Source organism: Mobula birostris, unplaced genomic scaffold (assembly GCF_030028105.1).
Source record: "Mobula birostris isolate sMobBir1 unplaced genomic scaffold, sMobBir1.hap1 scaffold_282, whole genome shotgun sequence".
NCBI lineage: Eukaryota > Metazoa > Chordata > Chondrichthyes > Myliobatiformes > Myliobatidae > Mobula > Mobula birostris.
In genome coordinates this window covers 682,738-702,182 of record NW_027275875.1, presented here as the reverse complement: position 1 = coordinate 702,182, position 19,445 = coordinate 682,738, and the positions used below count along the sequence as shown (strand labels likewise).

Genomic DNA, 19,445 nt, shown 5'->3' with positions numbered 1-19,445 from the left:
GACCCTCATCCATCTGAACCCCTCCAGACTCTCATCCATCCATCTGAACCCCTCCAGACCATCCATCCATCTGAATTCCTCCAGACCCTCATCCATCCATCTGAACCCCTCCAGACCCCCATCCATCTGTACCCCTCCAGACCCTCATCCATCCGTCTGAACCCGTCCAGACCCTCATCCATCCATCTGAACCCCTCCAGACCCTCATCCAGCTGAACCCCTCCAGACCCTCATCCAACTGAACCCCTCCAGACCCCATCCATCTGAACCCCTCCAGACCACCATCCATCTGAACCCCTCCAGACCCTCATCCAACTGAACCCCTCCAGACCCTCGTCCATCTGAACTCCACCAGACCCTCATCCATCCATCTGAACCCCTCCAGACCCCCATCCATCTGTACCCCTCCAGGCCCTCATCCATCCATCTGAACCCCTCCAGACCATTATCCATCTGTACTCCTCCAGACCCTCATCCATCCATCTGAACCCGTCCAGACCCTCATCCATCCATCTGAACCCCTCCAGACCCTCATCCAGCTGAAACCCTCCAGACCCCCATCCATCCATCTGAACCCCTCCAGACCCCCATCCATCCATCTGAACCCGTCCAGACCGTCATCCATCTGAACCCCCCCAGACCCTCATCCAACTGCACCTCTCCAGACTCCCATCCATCTGAACCTCTCCAGACCCTCATCCAACTGAACCCCTCCAGACCCCATCCATCTGAACCTCTCTAGACCCCCATCCATCTGAACCCCTCCAGACCCTCATCCATCTATCTGAACCCCTCCAGACCCCCATCCATCTGAACCCCTCCAGACCCTTATCCATCTGAACCCCTCTAGATCCCTACACATCCATCTGAACTCCTCCAGACCCCTACCCATCCATCTGAACCCCTCCAGACCCTCATCCATCTGAACCCCTGCAGACCCACATCCATCTGAACCCCCCACACCGCCATCCATCTGAACCCCTCCAAACTCCCTATCCATCCATGCAAATCCCTCCAAACCCCTATACTTCCATCTGAACCCCTCCAGACCCCCATCTATCTGAACACCCCACACCACCATCCATCTGAACCCCTCCAAACTCCCTATCCATCTGAATCCCTCCAGACTCCCATCCATCTGAATTCCTCCAACCCTCATCCAACTGAACCCCTCCAGACCCTCATCCATCCAACTGAACCTCTCCAGACCCCCAACCATCTGAACCCACCCAGACTCTCATCCAACTGAACCCCTCCCGACCCCCATCCATCTGAACCCCTCCAGACGCTCATCCAACTGAACCCCTCCAGACCCTCATCCATCTGAACCCCTCCAGACCCTCATCCATCCATCTGAACCCCTCCAGACCCCCATCCATCCATCTGAACCCCTCCAGACCCCCATCCATCCATCTGAACTCCTCCAGACCCTCATCCATCCATCTGAACTCCTCCAGACCCCCATCCATCTGTACCCCTCCAGACCCTCATCCATACATCTGAACCCGTCCAGACCCTCATCCATCCATCTGAACCCCTCCAGACCCTCATCCAGCTGAACTCCTCCAGACCCTCATCCATCCATCTGAACCCCTCCAGACCCCCATCCATCCATCTGAACCCGTCCAGACCGTCATCCATCTGAACCCCCCCGGACCCTCATCCAACTGCACCTCTCCAGACTCCCATCCATCTGAACCTCTCCAGACCCTCATCCAACTGAACCCCTCCAGACCCCATCCATCTGAACCCCTCTAAACCCCCATCCATCTGAACCCCTCCAGACCCTCATCCATCCATCTGAACCCCTCCAGACCCTCATCCAACTGAACCCCTCCAGACACCATCCTTCTGAACCCCTCCAGACCACCATCCATCTGAACCCCTCCAGACCCCCATCCATCCATCTGAACCCCTCCAGACCCCTACCCATCTAGCTGAACCCCTCCAAACCCTCATCCATCTGAACCCCTCCAGACCCTCATCCATCTGAACCCCTCCAGACCTCCATCCATCTATCTGAACCCCTCAAGACCCCATCCATCTGAAACCCCCACACCGACATCCATCTGAACCCCTCCAAACTCCCTATCCATCCATACGAATCCCTCCAAACTCCTATATTTCCATCTGAACCCCTCCAGACCCCCATCTATCTGAACACCCCACACCGCCATCCATCTGAACTTCTCCAGACCCCCATCGATCTGAACCCATCCAGACTCTCATCCAACTGAACCCCTCCAATCCACCATCCATCTGAACCCCTCCAGACCCCCATCCATCTGAACCCCTCCAGACCCTCATCCAACTGAACCCCTCCAGACCCTCATCCATCTGAACCCCACCAGACCCTCATCCATCCATCTGAACCCCTCCAGACCCCCATCCATCCATCTGAACTCCTCCAGACCCTCATCCATCCATCTGAACCCCTCCAGACCCCATCCATCTGTACCCCTCCAGACCCTCATCCATCCATCTGAACCCGTCCAGACCCTCATCCATCCATCTGAACCCCTCCAGACCCTCATCCAGCTGAACCCCTCCAGACCCTCATCCAACTGAACCCCTCCAGACCCCATCCATCTGAACCCCTCCAGACCACCATCCATCTGAACCCCTCCAGACCCTCATCCAACTGAACCCCTCCAGACCATCGTCCATCTGAACTCCTCCAGACCCTCATCCATCCATCTGAACCCCTCCAGACCCCCATCCATCTGTACCCCTCCAGGCCCTGATCCATCCATCTGAACCCCTCCAGACCATTATCCATCTGTACTCCTCCAGACCCTCATCCATCCATCTGAACCCGTCCAGACCCTCATCCATCCATCTGAATACTCCAGACCCTCATCCAGCTGAACCCCTCCAGACCCCCATCCATCCATCTGAACCCCTCCAGACCCCCATCCATCCATCTGAACCCGTCCAGACCGTCATCCATCTGTACCCCCCCAGACCCTCATCCAACTGCACCTCTCCAGACTCCCATCCATCTGAACCTCTCCAGACCCTCATCCAACTGAACCGCTCCAGACCCCATCCATCTGAACCCCTCTAGACCCCCATCCATCTGAACCCCTCCAGACCCTCATCCATCTATCTGAACCCCTCCAGACCCTCATCCATCTGAACCCCTCCAGACCCCCATCCATCTGAACCCCTCCAGACCCTTATCCATCTGAACCCCTCTAGATCCCTACACATCCATCTGAACTCCTCCAGACCCCTACCCATCCATCTGAACCCCTCCAGACCCTCATCCATCTGAACCCCTGCAGACCCACATCCATCTGAACCCCCCACACCGCCATCCATCTGAACCCCTCCAAACTCCCTATCCATCCATGCAAATCCCTCCAAACCCCTATACTTCCATCTGAACCCCTCCAGACCCCCATCTATCTGAACACCCCACACCACCATCCATCTGAACCCCTCCAAACTCCCTATCCATCTGAATCCCTCCAGACTCCCATCCATCTGAATTCCTCCAACCCTCATCCAACTGAACCCCTCCAGACCCTCATCCATCCAACTGAACCTCTCCAGACCCCCAACCATCTGAACCCACCCAGACTCTCATCCAACTGAACCCCTCCCGACCCCCATCCATCTGAACCCCTCCAGACGCTCATCCAACTGAACCCCTCCAGACCCTCATCCATCTGAACCCCTCCAGACCCTCATCCATCCATCTGAACCCCTCCAGACCCCCATCCATCCATCTGAACCCCTCCAGACCCCCATCCATCCATCTGAACTCCTCCAGACCCTCATCCATCCATCTGAACTCCTCCAGACCCCCATCCATCTGTACCCCTCCAGACCCTCATCCATACATCTGAACCCGTCCAGACCCTCATCCATCCATCTGAACCCCTCCAGACCCTCATCCAGCTGAACTCCTCCAGACCCTCATCCATCCATCTGAACCCCTCCAGACCCCCATCCATCCATCTGAACCCGTCCAGACCGTCATCCATCTGAACCCCCCCGGACCCTCATCCAACTGCACCTCTCCAGACTCCCATCCATCTGAACCTCTCCAGACCCTCATCCAACTGAACCCCTCCAGACCCCATCCATCTGAACCCCTCTAAACCCCCATCCATCTGAACCCCTCCAGACCCTCATCCATCCATCTGAACCCCTCCAGACCCTCATCCAACTGAACCCCTCCAGACACCATCCTTCTGAACCCCTCCAGACCACCATCCATCTGAACCCCTCCAGACCCCCATCCATCCATCTGAACCCCTCCAGACCCCTACCCATCTAGCTGAACCCCTCCAAACCCTCATCCATCTGAACCCCTCCAGACCCTCATCCATCTGAACCCCTCCAGACCTCCATCCATCTATCTGAACCCCTCAAGACCCCATCCATCTGAAACCCCCACACCGACATCCATCTGAACCCCTCCAAACTCCCTATCCATCCATACGAATCCCTCCAAACTCCTATATTTCCATCTGAACCCCTCCAGACCCCCATCTATCTGAACACCCCACACCGCCATCCATCTGAACTTCTCCAGACCCCCATCGATCTGAACCCATCCAGACTCTCATCCAACTGAACCCCTCCAATCCCCCATCCATCTGAACCCCTCCAGACCCCCATCCATCTGAACCCCTCCAGACCCTCATCCAACTGAACCCCTCCAGACCCTCATCCATCTGAACCCCACCAGACCCTCATCCATCCATCTGAACCCCTCCAGACCCCCATCCATCCATCTGAACTCCTCCAGACCCTCATCCATCCATCTGAACCCCTCCAGACCCCATCCATCTGTACCCCTCCAGACCCTCATCCATCCATCTGAACCCGTCCAGACCCTCATCCATCCATCTGAACCCCTCCAGACCCTCATCCAGCTGAACCCCTCCAGACCCTCATCCAACTGAACCCCTCCAGACCCCATCCATCTGAACCCCTCCAGACCACCATCCATCTGAACCCCTCCAGACCCTCATCCAACTGAACCCCTCCAGACCATCGTCCATCTGAACTCCTCCAGACCCTCATCCATCCATCTGAACCCCTCCAGACCCCCATCCATCTGTACCCCTCCAGGCCCTGATCCATCCATCTGAACCCCTCCAGACCATTATCCATCTGTACTCCTCCAGACCCTCATCCATCCATCTGAACCCGTCCAGACCCTCATCCATCCATCTGAATACTCCAGACCCTCATCCAGCTGAACCCCTCCAGACCCCCATCCATCCATCTGAACCCCTCCAGACCCCCATCCATCCATCTGAACCCGTCCAGACCGTCATCCATCTGTACCCCCCCAGACCCTCATCCAACTGCACCTCTCCAGACTCCCATCCATCTGAACCTCTCCAGACCCTCATCCAACTGAACCGCTCCAGACCCCATCCATCTGAACCCCTCTAGACCCCCATCCATCTGAACCCCTCCAGACCCTCATCCATCTATCTGAACCCCTCCAGACCCTCATCCATCTGAACCCCTGCAGACCCACATCCATCTGAACCCCCCACACCGCCATCCATCTGAACCCCTCCAAACTCCCTATCCATCCATGCAAATCCCTCCAAACCCCTATACTTCCATCTGAACCCCTCCAGACCCCCATCTATCTGAACACCCCACACCACCATCCATCTGAACCCCTCCAAACTCCCTATCCATCTGAATCCCTCCAGACTCCCATCCATCTGAATTCCTCCAACCCTCATCCAACTGAACCCCTCCAGACCCTCATCCATCCAACTGAACCTCTCCAGTCCCCCATCCATCTGAACCCCTCCCGACCCCCATCCATCTGAACCCCTCCAGACGCTCATCCAACTGAACCCCTCCAGACCCTCATCCATCTGAACCCCTCCAGACCCTCATCCATCCATCTGAACCCCTCCAGACACCCATCCATCTATCTGAACCCCTCCAGACCCCCATCCATCCATCTGAACTCCTCCAGACCCTCATCCATCCATCTGAACCCCTCCAGACCCCCATCCATCTGTACCCCTCCAGACCCTCATCCATACATCTGAACCCGTCCAGACCCTCATCCATCCATCTGAACCCCTCCAGACCCTCATCCAGTGAACTCCTCCAGACCCCCATCCATCCATCTGAACCCCTCCAGACCCCCATCCATCCATCTGAACCCGTCCAGACCGTCATCCATCTGAACCCCCCCGGACCCTCATCCAACTGCACCTCTCCAGACTCCCATCCATCTGAACCTCTCCAGACCCTCATCCAACTGAACCCCTCCAGACCCCATCCATCTGAACCCCTCTAGACCCCCATCCATCTGAACCCCTCCAGACCCTCATCCATCCATCTGAACCCCTCCAGACCCTCATCCAACTGAACCCCTCCAGACACCATCCTTCTGAACCCCTCCAGACCACCATCCATCTGAACCCCTCCAGACCCCCATCCATCCATCTGAACCCCTCCAGACCCCTACCCATCTAGCTGAACCCCTCCAAACCCTCATCCATCTGAACCCCTCCAGACCCTCATCCATCTGAACCCCTCCAGACCTCCATCCATCTATCTGAACCCCTCAAGACCCCATCCATCTGAACCCCTCCAGACCCCCATCCATCTGAAACCCCCACACCGACATCCATCTGAACCCCTCCAAACTCCCTATCCATCCATACGAATCCCTCCAAACCCCTATATTTCCATCTGAACCCCTCCAGACCCCCATCTATCTGAACACCCCACACCGCCATCCATCTGAACTTCTCCAGACCCCCATCCATCTGAAGCCATCCAGACTCTCATCCAACTGAACCCCTCCAATCCCCCATCCATCTGAACCCCTCCAGACCCCCATCCATCTGAACCCCTCCAGACCCTCATCCAACTGAACCCCTCCAGACCCTCATCCATCTGAACCCCTCCAGACCCTCATCCATCCATCTGAACCCCTCCAGACCCCCATCCATCCATCTGAACTCCTCCAGACTCTCATCCATCCAATTGAACCTCTCCAGACCCCCATCCATCTGAACCCATCCAGTCCCTCATCCAACTGAACCCCTCCAGACCCCCATCCATCTGAACCCCTCCAGACCCCCATCCATCTGAACCCCTCCAGACCCTCATCCAACTGAACCCCTCCAGACCCTCATCCATCTGAACCCCTCCAGACTCTTATCCATCCATCTGAACCCCTCCAGACCCCCATCCATCCATCTGAACTCCTCCAGACCCTCATCCATCCATCTGAACCCCTCCAGACCCCCATCCATCTGTACCCCTCCAGACCCTCATCCATCCATCTGAACCCGTCCAGACCCTCATCCATCCATCTGAACCCCTCCAGACCCTCATCCAGCTGAACCCCTCCAGACCCTCATCCAACTGAACCCCTCCAGACCCCATCCATCTGAACCCCTCCAGACCACCATCCATCTGAACCCCTCCAGACCCTCATCCAACTGAACCCCTCCAGACCCTCGTCCATCTGAACTCCTCCAGACCCTCATCCATCCATCTGAACCCCTCCAGACCCCCATCCATCTGTACCCCTCCAGGCCCTCATCCATCCATCTGAACCCCTCCAGACCATTATCCATCTGTACTCCTCCAGACCCTCATCCATCCATCTGAACCCGTCCAGACCCTCATCCATCCATCTGAACCCCTCCAGACCCTCATCCAGCTGAACCCCTCCAGACCCCCATCCATCCATCTGAACCCCTCCAGACCCCCATCCATCCATCTGAACCCGTCCAGCCGTCATCCATCTGAACCCCCCCAGACCCTCATCCAACTGCACCTCTCCAGACTCCCATCCATCTGAACCTCTCCAGACCCTCATCCAACTGAACCCCTCCAGACCCCATCCATCTGAACCCCTCTAGACCCCCATCCATCTGAACCCCTCCAGACCCTCATCCATCTATCTGAACCCCTCCAGACCCCCATCCATCTGAACCCCTCCAGACCCTTATCCATCTGAACCCCTCTAGATCCCTACACATCCATCTGAACTCCTCCAGACCCCTACCCATCCATCTGAACCCCTCCAGACCCTCATCCATCTGAACCCCTGCAGACCCACATCCATCTGAACCCCCCACACCGCCATCCATCTGAACCCCTCCAAACTCCCTATCCATCCATGCAAATCCCTCCAAACCCCTATACTTCCATCTGAACCCCTCCAGACCCCCATCTATCTGAACACCCCACACCACCATCCATCTGAACCCCTCCAAACTCCCTATCCATCTGAATCCCTCCAGACTCCCATCCATCTGAATTCCTCCAACCCTCATCCAACTGAACCCCTCCAGACCCTCATCCATCCAACTGAACCTATCCAGACCCCCAACCATCTGAACCCATCCAGACTCTCATCCAACTGAACCCCTCCAGTCCCCCATCCATCTGAACCCCTCCCGACCCCCATCCATCTGAACCCCTCCAGACGCTCATCCAACTGAACCCCTCCAGACCCTCATCCATCTGAACCCCTCCAGACCCTCATCCATCCATCTGAACCCCTCCAGACCCCCATCCATCCATCTGAACTCCTCCAGACCCTCATCCATCCATCTGAACCCCTCCAGACCCCCATCCATCTGTACCCCTCCAGACCCTCATCCAACCATCTGAACCCCTCCAGACCCCCATCCATCCATCTGAATCCGTCCAGACCCTCATCCATCTGAACCCCTCCAGACCCCCATCCATCCATCTGAACCCCTCCAGACCCCCATCCATCCATCTGAACCCGTCCAGACCCTCATCCATCTGAACCCCTCCAGACCCTCATCCAACTGAACCTCTCCAGACTCCCATCCATCTGAACCCCTCCAGACCCTCATCCAACTGAACCCCTCCAGACCCCATCCATCTGAACCCCTCCAGACCCCCATCCATCTGAACCCTTCCAGACCCCTACCCATCCATCTGAACCCCTCCAAACCCTCATCCATCTGAACCCCTCCAGACCTCCATCCATCTATCTGAACCCCTCCAGACCCCCATCCATCTGAACCCTCTCCAGACCCTTATCCATCTGAACCCCTCTAGATCCCTACCCATCCATCTGAACTCCTCCAGACCCCTACCCATCCATCTGAACCCCTCCAGACCCTCATCCATCTGAACCGCTCCAGACCCATATCCATTTGAATCCCCCACACCACCATCCATCTGAACCCCTCCAAACTCCCTATCCATCCATGCGAATCCCTCCAATCCCCTATATTTCCATCTGAACCCCTCCAGACCCCCATCTATCTGAACACCCCACACCGCCATCCATCTGAACCCCTCCAAGCTCCCTATCCATCCATGCGAATCCCTCCAAACCCCTATCTTTCCATCTGAACCCCTCCAACCCCAACCATCTTAACCCCTCCACCCTTGCCCCGTCCATTTTATCTTTCTCCTGCATGTCTATCCATATTAACCCTCTCCCACCCTCCCCTACTTCCCCCTGTAACATAACCCTGTCCACCCTTCCCCATCCAGTACACTACCCCAACCCTCTCCTATCCATCTTGCCCCCAAAATCCTCCCCTATCTATCTGACCCCCCAACCCTCTCCTCTCCATCTTGTTCCCGCAACCCTCACCTATCCATCCAACGCCCCATTCCCTCCCCTACCCATCCGAACCACCTCTAGCGTCCCCCTCCCTCCACCTTACCCTCTCCAACCCTCCCTTATCCATCTTGGCCCTCTCCTTCCCTCACACCATCTCATCTTCCTCCCCCTCTCCACTTTCTCCTTCCCCGCCCAATCCATCCCACACTGGACGTGATCTGGGAGCGGAGCCTACCTGGGCTGCTGGAGAAGTGGACGGCCGTGTCATCAGGAATGGCGAGGTAATGAGAGAAGAAGTCGTGCTCAGCAGGGCAGCTATCAGTCTCGACCTCCCCCACGCAAACCCCGTCGTCCAGTTTCATCCCTCGACAGGCCTGTGGGGCAGGGCAGAGCAGGTGCGATGTGGGGCTGGGTTATTGGTTCAATACCGTCACATGCCACCATACAATCGCTTCATCTCGTCAGTGGAAATCAATAACAGAATGTGGAATCTGAACAGAACTGATTCTGCAGATGAAAGCCAGGGAGACACACACAAAATACAATAAAACTCAGCAGGTTGGACAGCATCTATGGAGAGGCACAAATCGTCGTCATTTTGGACCGTGACCCTTTATCGGGACTGAGGAAGAAGGTTTGGGGGGGCGGTGGGAGGCAAGAAATACAAGCTGGCAGGTGACGGGGAGATCAGGTGAGCAGAAAGGTGGGTGGGGGGGTAGAAATGAGGAGAAGGGGAGTGATAGGTGGGAAAGGTAAAGGCCTGGAAAAGGGCTCTGACAGAGGAGAGGGGACCATGGCAGAAAGGGAAGGAGGAGGGACACTGGGTGAGGTGAGGAGAAAGGGGGAGATGAGAGCGCAGAATGCAGAGAAAGATGCAGTGCACACAGATAATAACGTGCAAGGTCATAAGGGTGGCTTGAGTTCATGAGTTAATCTTTACCTTTTGAGAGATGGGTTCAAGTGTCCCAATACCAAGGGACACTTGAACCTGGCCAACTATTGTATATCTTTATTGTTTCCATAAATGCCTGCAGGAAAATTAATCTCAGGGCAGTATGTGGTAACACTTCAGTCCTTGATAATAAATTTACTTTGAATGTGTTCTCGGAAGCTCTGCCCGATGGAGGGGAGGAGAGAAGAGGGTGCCTGGGGTGGGGAGGGGAGGGGGTCTTTCATTATGCTGACTAATTATCGAGGCAGTGGGAGGTGCAGGCAGAGTCCGCAGAGGGGAGGATAGCTTCAGTGATTTGCTGAGCTGTGTTCGTGACCCTCTGCAATTACTTGCAGTTGTTGTACCCGGCCGAGATGCATCCGGATTGGATTCTTTCTACCGTGCATCTGGTGACACACCGAACGCCTTTTTGACCCTGGTCTGTCTTGCCCATTGTGTCCACGTGGCTGGACCAGTGATAACCATTAGAGTTCAGGGCAGGTTTCCACCGAGCGGTTGTTGGGACCATGCCTGCAGGGTTTCTGGGGCAGTGCGGACTGGCTTTCCATTGCTCATGGGTCTTCGCTCTAAGCTTACTCACCTGAACGAAGAAGATCTTTGGCTTCCCCGCCAGTGCCGTGCAGGCCTTCTCTGTAAACATGGAGTAAATATTCCTGAGGTGCACCGGTTTGCCATCTGCTCCGTAAATCAGCCCATCATCTCCGTGGCTCGAGAGAACAGAGACAAAACAGGATCCGTGGGCCCGCTGAGATTCTGTACAGATTACCGTTGTTAACCAAAGTCAGCAGAAGCCACAGTGAAGCTCCTCTCCCTTCTCTCCCCTCACTCCCAACACTCTCCCCTCACTCTCATCACTCTCCCCACATTCTTCCCACACTCCCAACACTCTCCCCTCACTCTCAACACTCTCCCCACACTCTCATCACTCTCCCCACACTCTCCCCTCACTCCCAACTCTCCCCACATTCTTCCCACACTCCCAACACTCTCCCCTCACTCTCATCACTCTCCCCTCACTCCTAACACTCTCCCCTCACTCCCAACTCTCCCCACATTCTTCCCACACTCCCAACACTCTCCCCTCACTCTCATCACTCTCCCCTCACTCTCATCACTCTCCCCACACTCCCAACACTCTCCCCTCACTCCCAACTCTCCCCACATTCTTCCCACACTCCCAACACTCTCCCCTTACTCTCAACACTCTCCCCTCACACCCAACACTCTCCCCTCACACCCAACACTCTCCCCACACTCTCATCACTCTCCCCACACTCTCAACACACTCCCAACACTCTCCCCTCACACCCAACACTCTCCCCTCACTCTCATCACTCTCCCCACACTCTCCCCTCACACCCAACACTCTCCCCTCACTCTCACCACTCTCCCCACACTCTCAACGCACTCCCAACACTCTCCCCACACTCCCAACACTCTTCCCACACTCCCACGACTCTACACTCACTCCCAACACTCTCCCCACACTCCCAACACTCTCCCCACACTCCCACAACTCTCCCCTCACTCCCAACACTCTCCCCTCACTCTCATCACTCTCCCAGCACTCTCCCCTCACTCCCATCACTCTCCGCACACTCCCAACACTCTCCCCACACTCTCATCACTCTCCCCTCACTCCCAACACTCTCCCCTCACTCTCATCACTCTCCCCACACTCTCATCACTCTGCCCTCACTCTCCCCACACTCCCCTTACTCACAACTCTCTTCCCTCACACCCAACACTCTCCCCTTACTCTCATCACTCTCCCCTCACTCTCATCACTCTCCCCACACACCCTACACTCTCCCTTACTCTCATCACTCTCCCCACACACCCAACACTCTCAACACATTCCAATCAGTCTACCATCACTCTCCCCTCACTCCCAACACTCTTCCCTCACTCCCAACTCTCCCCACATTCTTGCCACACTCCCAACACTCTCCCCTCACTCTCAACACTCTCCCCACACACCCTACACTCTCCCTTACTCTCATCACTCTCCCCACACACCCAACACTCTCAACACATTCCAATCAGTCTACCATCACTCTCCCCTCACTCCCAACACTCTTCCCTCACTCCCAACTCTCCCCACATTCTTGCCACACTCCCAACACTCTCCCCTCACTCTCAACACTCTCCCCTCACACCCAATACTCTCCCCTCACTCTCATCACTCTCCCCACACTCTCAACACACTCCTAACACTCTCCCCTCACTCCCAACACTCTCCCCTCACACCCAACACTCTCCCCACACTCTCATCACTCTCCCCACACTCTCAACACACTCCCAACACTCTCCCCTCACACCCAACACTCTCCCCTCACTCTCATCACTCTCCCCACACTCTCCCCTCACACCCAACACTCTCCCCTCACTCTCACCACTCTCCCCACACTCTCAACGCACTCCCAACACTCTCCCCACACTCCCAACACTCTTCCCACACTCCCACGACTCTACACTCACTCCCAACACTCTCCCCACACTCCCAACACTCTCCCCACACTCCCACAACTCTCCCCTCACTCCCAACACTCTCCCCTCACTCTCATCACTCTCCCAGCACTCTCCCCTCACTCCCATCACTCTCCGCACACTCCCAACACTCTCCCCACACTCTCATCACTCTCCCCTCACTCCCAACACTCTCCCCTCACTCTCATCACTCTCCCCACACTCCCAACATTCTCCCCTCACTCTCATCACTCCCCCCTCACTCTCAACACACTCCCCACACTCTCAACACACTCCCAACACTCTCTCCTCACTCCCACGACTCTCCCCTCACTCTCCCTACAGTCCCAACACTCTCCCCTCACTCTCATCTCTCTCCCCACACTCTCATCACTCTGCCCTCACTCTCCCCACACTCCCCTTACTCACAACTCTCTTCCCTCACACCCAACACTCTCCCCTTACTCTCATCACTCTCCCCTCACTCTCATCACTCTCCCCACACACCCTACACTCTCCCTTACTCTCATCACTCTCCCCACACACCCAACACTCTCAACACATTCCAATCAGTCTACCATCACTCTCCCCTCACTCCCAACACTCTTCCCTCACTCCCAACTCTCCCCACATTCTTGCCACACTCCCAACACTCTCCCCTCACTCTCAACACTCTCCCCACACACCCTACACTCTCCCTTACTCTCATCACTCTCCCCACACACCCAACACTCTCAACACATTCCAATCAGTCTACCATCACTCTCCCCTCACTCCCAACACTCTTCCCTCACTCCCAACTCTCCCCACATTCTTGCCACACTCCCAACACTCTCCCCTCACTCTCAACACTCTCCCCTCACACCCAATACTCTCCCCTCACTCTCATCACTCTCCCCACACTCTCAACACACTCCTAACACTCTCCCCTCACTCCCAACACTCTCTCCTCACACCCAACACTCTCCCCTCACACCCAACACTCTCCCAACACTCTCCCCACACTCCCAACACTCTCCCCTCACTCCCAACACTCTCCCAGCACTCTCCCCTCACTCTCCCCACACTCCCAACACTCTCCCCACACTCTCATCACTCTCCCAGCACTCTCCCCTCACTCTCAACACTCTCCCCTCACTCTCCCCAACTCTCAACACACTCCCAACACTCTCCCCTCACTCCCACGACTCTCCCCTCACTCTCAACACTCTCCACTCACTCTCCCTACAGTTCCAACACTCTCCCCTCACTCTCAACACTCTCCCCTCACACCCAACACTCTCCCCTCACTCCCAACACTCTCCCCTCACTCCCAACTCTCTCCCCTCACTCCCAACTCTCTCCCCTCACACCCAACACTCTCCTCTCACTCTCATCACTCTCCCCCCACTCTCCCCACACTCCCAACACTCTCCCTACAGTCCCAACACTCTCCCCTCACTCTCCCCACACTCCCAACACTCTTCCCTCACACCCAACACTCTCCCCTTACTCTCATCACTCTCCCCACACTCCCAACACTCTGCCCTCACTCTCCCCACACTCCCCTTACTCCCAACACTCTTCCCTCACACCCAACACTCTCCCCTTACTCTCATCACTCTCCTCTCACTCTCATCACTCTCCCCACACACCCAATACTCTCCCACACTCTCAACACATTCCAATCAGTCTACTATCACTCTCCCCTCACTCCCAACACTCTTCCCTCACTCCCAACTCTCCCCACATTCTTCCCACTCTCTCAACACTCTCCCCTCACTCTCATCATTCTCCCCTCACTCTCAACACACTCCCAACACTCTCCCCTCACTCCCACGACTCTCTCCTCACTCCCAACACGCTCCCCTCACACCCAACACTCTCCCCTCACTCTCATCATTCTCCCCACACTCTCAACACACTCCCAACACTCTCCCCTCACTCCCACGACTCTCTCCTCACTCCCAACACGCTCCCCTCACACCCAACACTCTCCCAACACTCTCCCCACACTCCCAACACTCTCCCCACACTCCCACGACTCTCCCCTCACTCCCAACACTCTCCCCTCACTCCCAACACTCTCCCAGCACTCTCCCCTCACTCTCCCCACACTCCCAACACTCTCCCCACACTCTCATCACTCTCCCAGCACTCTCCCCTCACTCTCAACACTCTCCCCTCACTCTCCCCACACTCTCAACACACTCCCAACACTCTCCCCTCACTCCCACGACTCTCCCCTCACTCTCAACACTCTCCACTCACTCTCCCTACAGTTCCAACACTCTCCCCTCACTCTCAACACTCTCCCCTCACACCCAACACTCTCCCCTCACTCCCAACTCTCTCCCCTCACTCCCAACACTCTCCCCTCACTCACACGACTCTCCCCTCACACCCAACACTCTCCCCTCACACCCAACACTCTCCTCTCACTCTCATCACTCTCCCCCCACTCTCCCCACACTCCCAACACTCTTCCCTCACACCCAACACTCTCCCCTTACTCTCATCACTCTCCCCACACTCCCAACACTCTGCCCTCACTCTCCCCACACTCCCCTTACTCCCAACACTCTTCCCTCACACCCAACACTCTCCCCTCACTCTCATCATTCTCCCCACACTCCCAACACTCTCCCCTCACTCCCACGACTCTCTCCTCACTCCCAACACGCTCCCCTCACACCCAACACTCTCCCCACACTCCCAACACTCTCCCCTCACTCTCATCACTCTCCACCCACTCCCAACACTCTCCCTACAGTCCCAACACTCTCCCCTCACTCTCATCACTCTCCCCACACTCCCAACTCTCTCCCCTCACTCCCAACACTCTCCCCTCACACCCAACACTCTCCCCCACTCCCAACACCCTCTCCTCACTATCACTCTCCCCACACTCTCCTTACACTCCCAACACTCTCCTCTCACTCTCATCACTCTCCCCTCACTCCTAACACTCTCCCCACGCTCTCATCACTCTCTCAACACTCTCCCCTCACACCAAAACTCTCCCCTCACACCCAACACTCTCCCCCACTCCCAACACTCTCTCCTCACTATCACTCTCCCCACACTCTCCTTACACTCCCAACACTCTCCTCTCACTCTCATCAATCTCCCCTCACTCCCAACACTCTCCCCTCACTCCCAACACTCTCCCAACACTCTCCCCACACTTTCAACACTCTTCCCTCGCTCTCATCTCTCTCCCTTCACTATCGACACTCTCCCCTCACTCCCAACACTCTCCCCTCACACCCAACACTCTCCCCTCACTCCCAACACTCTCCCCACACTCTCAACACTCTTCCCTCGCTCTCATCTCTCTCCCTTCACTATCGACACTCTCCCCTCACTCCCAACACTCTCCCCACACTTTCAACACTCTCCCCTCACTCTCATCTCTCTCCCTTCACTCCTAACACTCTCCCCACACTCCCAACACTCTCTTCTAACTCCGCACTCTCCCCTGATCCTGGGCTCCCGGACCCCCGCCGACCACGTTCGATGTCGGTCGCAGGGGGAGCGAGCACACTCGGCAAAAAGCCGCGCCATGATCGGGATCGAAACCGGCGTGTGGGTCCTCGATCCATCTCTGCAATTTCCATTAGTGCCCCGTATCTGCTTCCTGTGTCCGTCAATATCATTCTCACACAGTGAGGCCACGGATTTGGACGAGCACTGCATATTCCGTCCGGGTAGATTCCAACATCGATCTCTCCAACTTCCGCTCATTTCTACCCGTTCCCTCTTTCTCTTCCTTGATTCCCCATTCTGCCTCCCCTCTCTCACCTTTCTCTTCTCACCTGCCCATCACGCCTCTCTGGTGCCCCTCTTTCTTCCCCTTTTCCCCATGGTCCACTCTCCTCTCCCAACTGATTCCCTCTTCTTCAGCCCGTTACCTTTTCCATCTATCACCTCCCGGTTTCTCACTTCACCCACCTTTCCCCTCACCTGGTCTCCATCTATCACCTCTCATCCACCTTTCCCCTCACCTGGTCTCACCGATCACCCCACGGTTTCTCATTTCACCCACCTTTCCCCTCACCTGGTCTCGCCTATCACCTCCCGGTTTCTCACTTCACCCACCTTTCCCCTCACTTGGTCTCACCTATCACCCCACGGTTTCTCACTTCACCCACCTTTCCCCTCACCTGGTCTCCATCTATCACCTCTCATCCACCTTTCCCCTCACCTGGTCTCACCGATCACCCCACGGTTTCTCATTTCACCCACCTTTCCCCTCACCTGGTCTCGCCTATCACCTCCCGGTTTCTCACTTCACCCACCTTTCCCCTCACTTGGTCTCACCTATCACCCCACGGTTTCTCACTTCACCCACCTTTCCCCTCACCTGGTCTCACCTATCACCTCCCGGTTTCTCACTTCACCCACCTTTCCCCTCACTTGGTCTCACCTATCACCCCACGGTTTCTCACTTCACACACCTTTCCCCTCACCTGGTCTCAACTATCAGCCCACGGTTTCTCATTCACCCACCTTTCCGCTCACCTGGTCTCACCTATCACCCCACAGTTTCTCATTTCACCCACCTTTCTCCTCACCTAGTCTCACCTATCGCCTCCCGGTTTCTCATTTCACCCACCTTTCCGCTCACCTGGTCTCACCTATCACCCCACGGTTTCTCATTTCACCCACCTTTCCGCTCACCTGGTCTCACCTATCATTTCTCACTTCACCTTTCCCCTCACCTGGTCTCGCCTATCACCCCCCCCCCCCGGTTTGTGCTTCTCCCCCCTCTAGACCACCTTCTCACTCTGGTTTCTGCCCCCTTCCTTTCCAATCCTGATCACCCGTAATCCCACCGCGGGGGGCACCTCCGATTCCGACACGGAACCCAGCGCTCACGCCCACCCCAGGTAACCCCCTTCCCCATCACCTGGCCTCTCATATCACCTGCCAGTTTGTAATCCTTCCCCTCTCTCCTCTCCTTCCGCCCCCTTCCTTTCCAGTCTCGGCCCGAAACGTCAACTGTTTGTCCCCTCCCGGACAGCCGAGTTCCTCCAGCATTTCGGGCGTGTCGCCCGAGGTTCCCAGCATCACAGGCTTAATTGTTGCTCACCTTCCCGGTACTTCTGTAAGATGTCCTCTGCGCTGTAGTCCATGGTGATTGTCACGTCAAAGCCGAGCTTGTACAGCACTCGATGGAGTCTTTCCCTGTCTATCCCTGCCCCCGCCCTGTTGCGGACGAAAGGGTCCTGAAACTTTTCCACCGAGACGATGAGAGCCCTCGCCTTACTGCCCTTCCGCAGCTCCGCCATTCTCCCAGTTCCGCAGACAGCTCTCACCGCCGGCCTGCTGCCTCAGCCGCCGTCGCTAAGTGACCGGACTCGCTCTCACTCTCCCAGGGCCCGGAGAGTTAAAGTGACAGATGGAAGGACCAAGGATCGGGGGCTGGCAGTTCGGACAGTCAGCCTACAGCCCCGCCGAGCAGTCAGCTGAGCTCCCGATCCTCATTCATTCCCGAATACTCAAAACGCGCCGTTTACCTCCCGACGCTCAGCGCGAAGTGACTCGGTCACAGAAGTGGAAACTACCTTCGGAGCAAAACTACTTCAAGTTTTACATATCACATGGTTGAGAGCGAGGAGCCACCCGACTCTTTTTTGCCCTCAGCCCTCCCTTCAGACAAATGGAGTCCGAAGTACAAATAGTCATAGTCATACTTTATTGATCCCGGGGGAAATTGGTTTTTGCTACAGTTGCACCATAAAGAATAAATAGTAATAAAACCATAAATAGTTAAATAGTAATACGTAAATTATGCCAGGAAATAAGTCCAGGACCAGCGTATTGGCTCAGGGTGTCTGACTCTCCAAGGGAGGAGTTGTAAAGTTTGATGGCCACAGGCAGGAATGACTTCCTATGACGCTCTGTGCTGCATCCCGGCGGAATGAGTCTCAGGCTGAATGTACTCCTGTGCCCACCCAGTACATTATGTAGTGGATGGGAGACATTGTCCAAGATGGCATGCAACTTAGACAGCATCCTCTTTTCAGACACCACCGTGAGAGAGTCCAGTTCCATCCCCACAACATCATTGGCCTTACGAATGAGTTTGTTGATTCGGTTGGTGTCTGCTACCCTCAGCCTGCTACCCCAGCACACAACAGCAAACATGATAGGACTGGCCACCACAGACTCGTAGAACATCCTCAGCATCGTCCAGCAGATGTTAAAGGACCTCAATCTCCTCAGGAAATAGAGACGGCTCTGACCCTTCTTGTAGACAGCCTCAGTGTTCTTTGACCAGTCCAGTTTATCGTCAATTCGTATCCCAGGTATTTGTAATCCTCCACCATGTCCACACTGACCCCCTGGATGGAAACAGGGGTCACCGGTACCTTAGCTCTCCTCAGGTCTACCACCAGCTCCTTAGTCTTTTTCACATTAAGCTGCAGATAATTCTGCTCACACCATGTGACAAAGGTTCCCACCGTA

General features: G+C 55.8%; 1 protein-coding gene across 1 annotated transcript in view; it reads right to left on the bottom strand.

Moving 5' to 3' along the window:
- The window catches only part of LOC140192847 (caspase-3-like), a 94,228-nt gene extending 75,825 nt beyond the window's left edge, over window positions 1-18,403 (bottom strand). Inside the window, exons 1-3 of the mRNA XM_072250333.1 lie at window positions 18,067-18,403; window positions 11,104-11,276; window positions 9,807-9,945 (exon numbers count right to left, since the gene is read on the bottom strand). Coding sequence (XP_072106434.1) covers window positions 9,807-9,945; window positions 11,104-11,276; window positions 18,067-18,265 — 511 coding nt within the window. The 5' untranslated portion in view covers window positions 18,266-18,403. The remainder of the gene's footprint in view (window positions 1-9,806; window positions 9,946-11,103; window positions 11,277-18,066) is intronic.
- Between the last annotated feature and the right edge of the window lie 1,042 nt (window positions 18,404-19,445).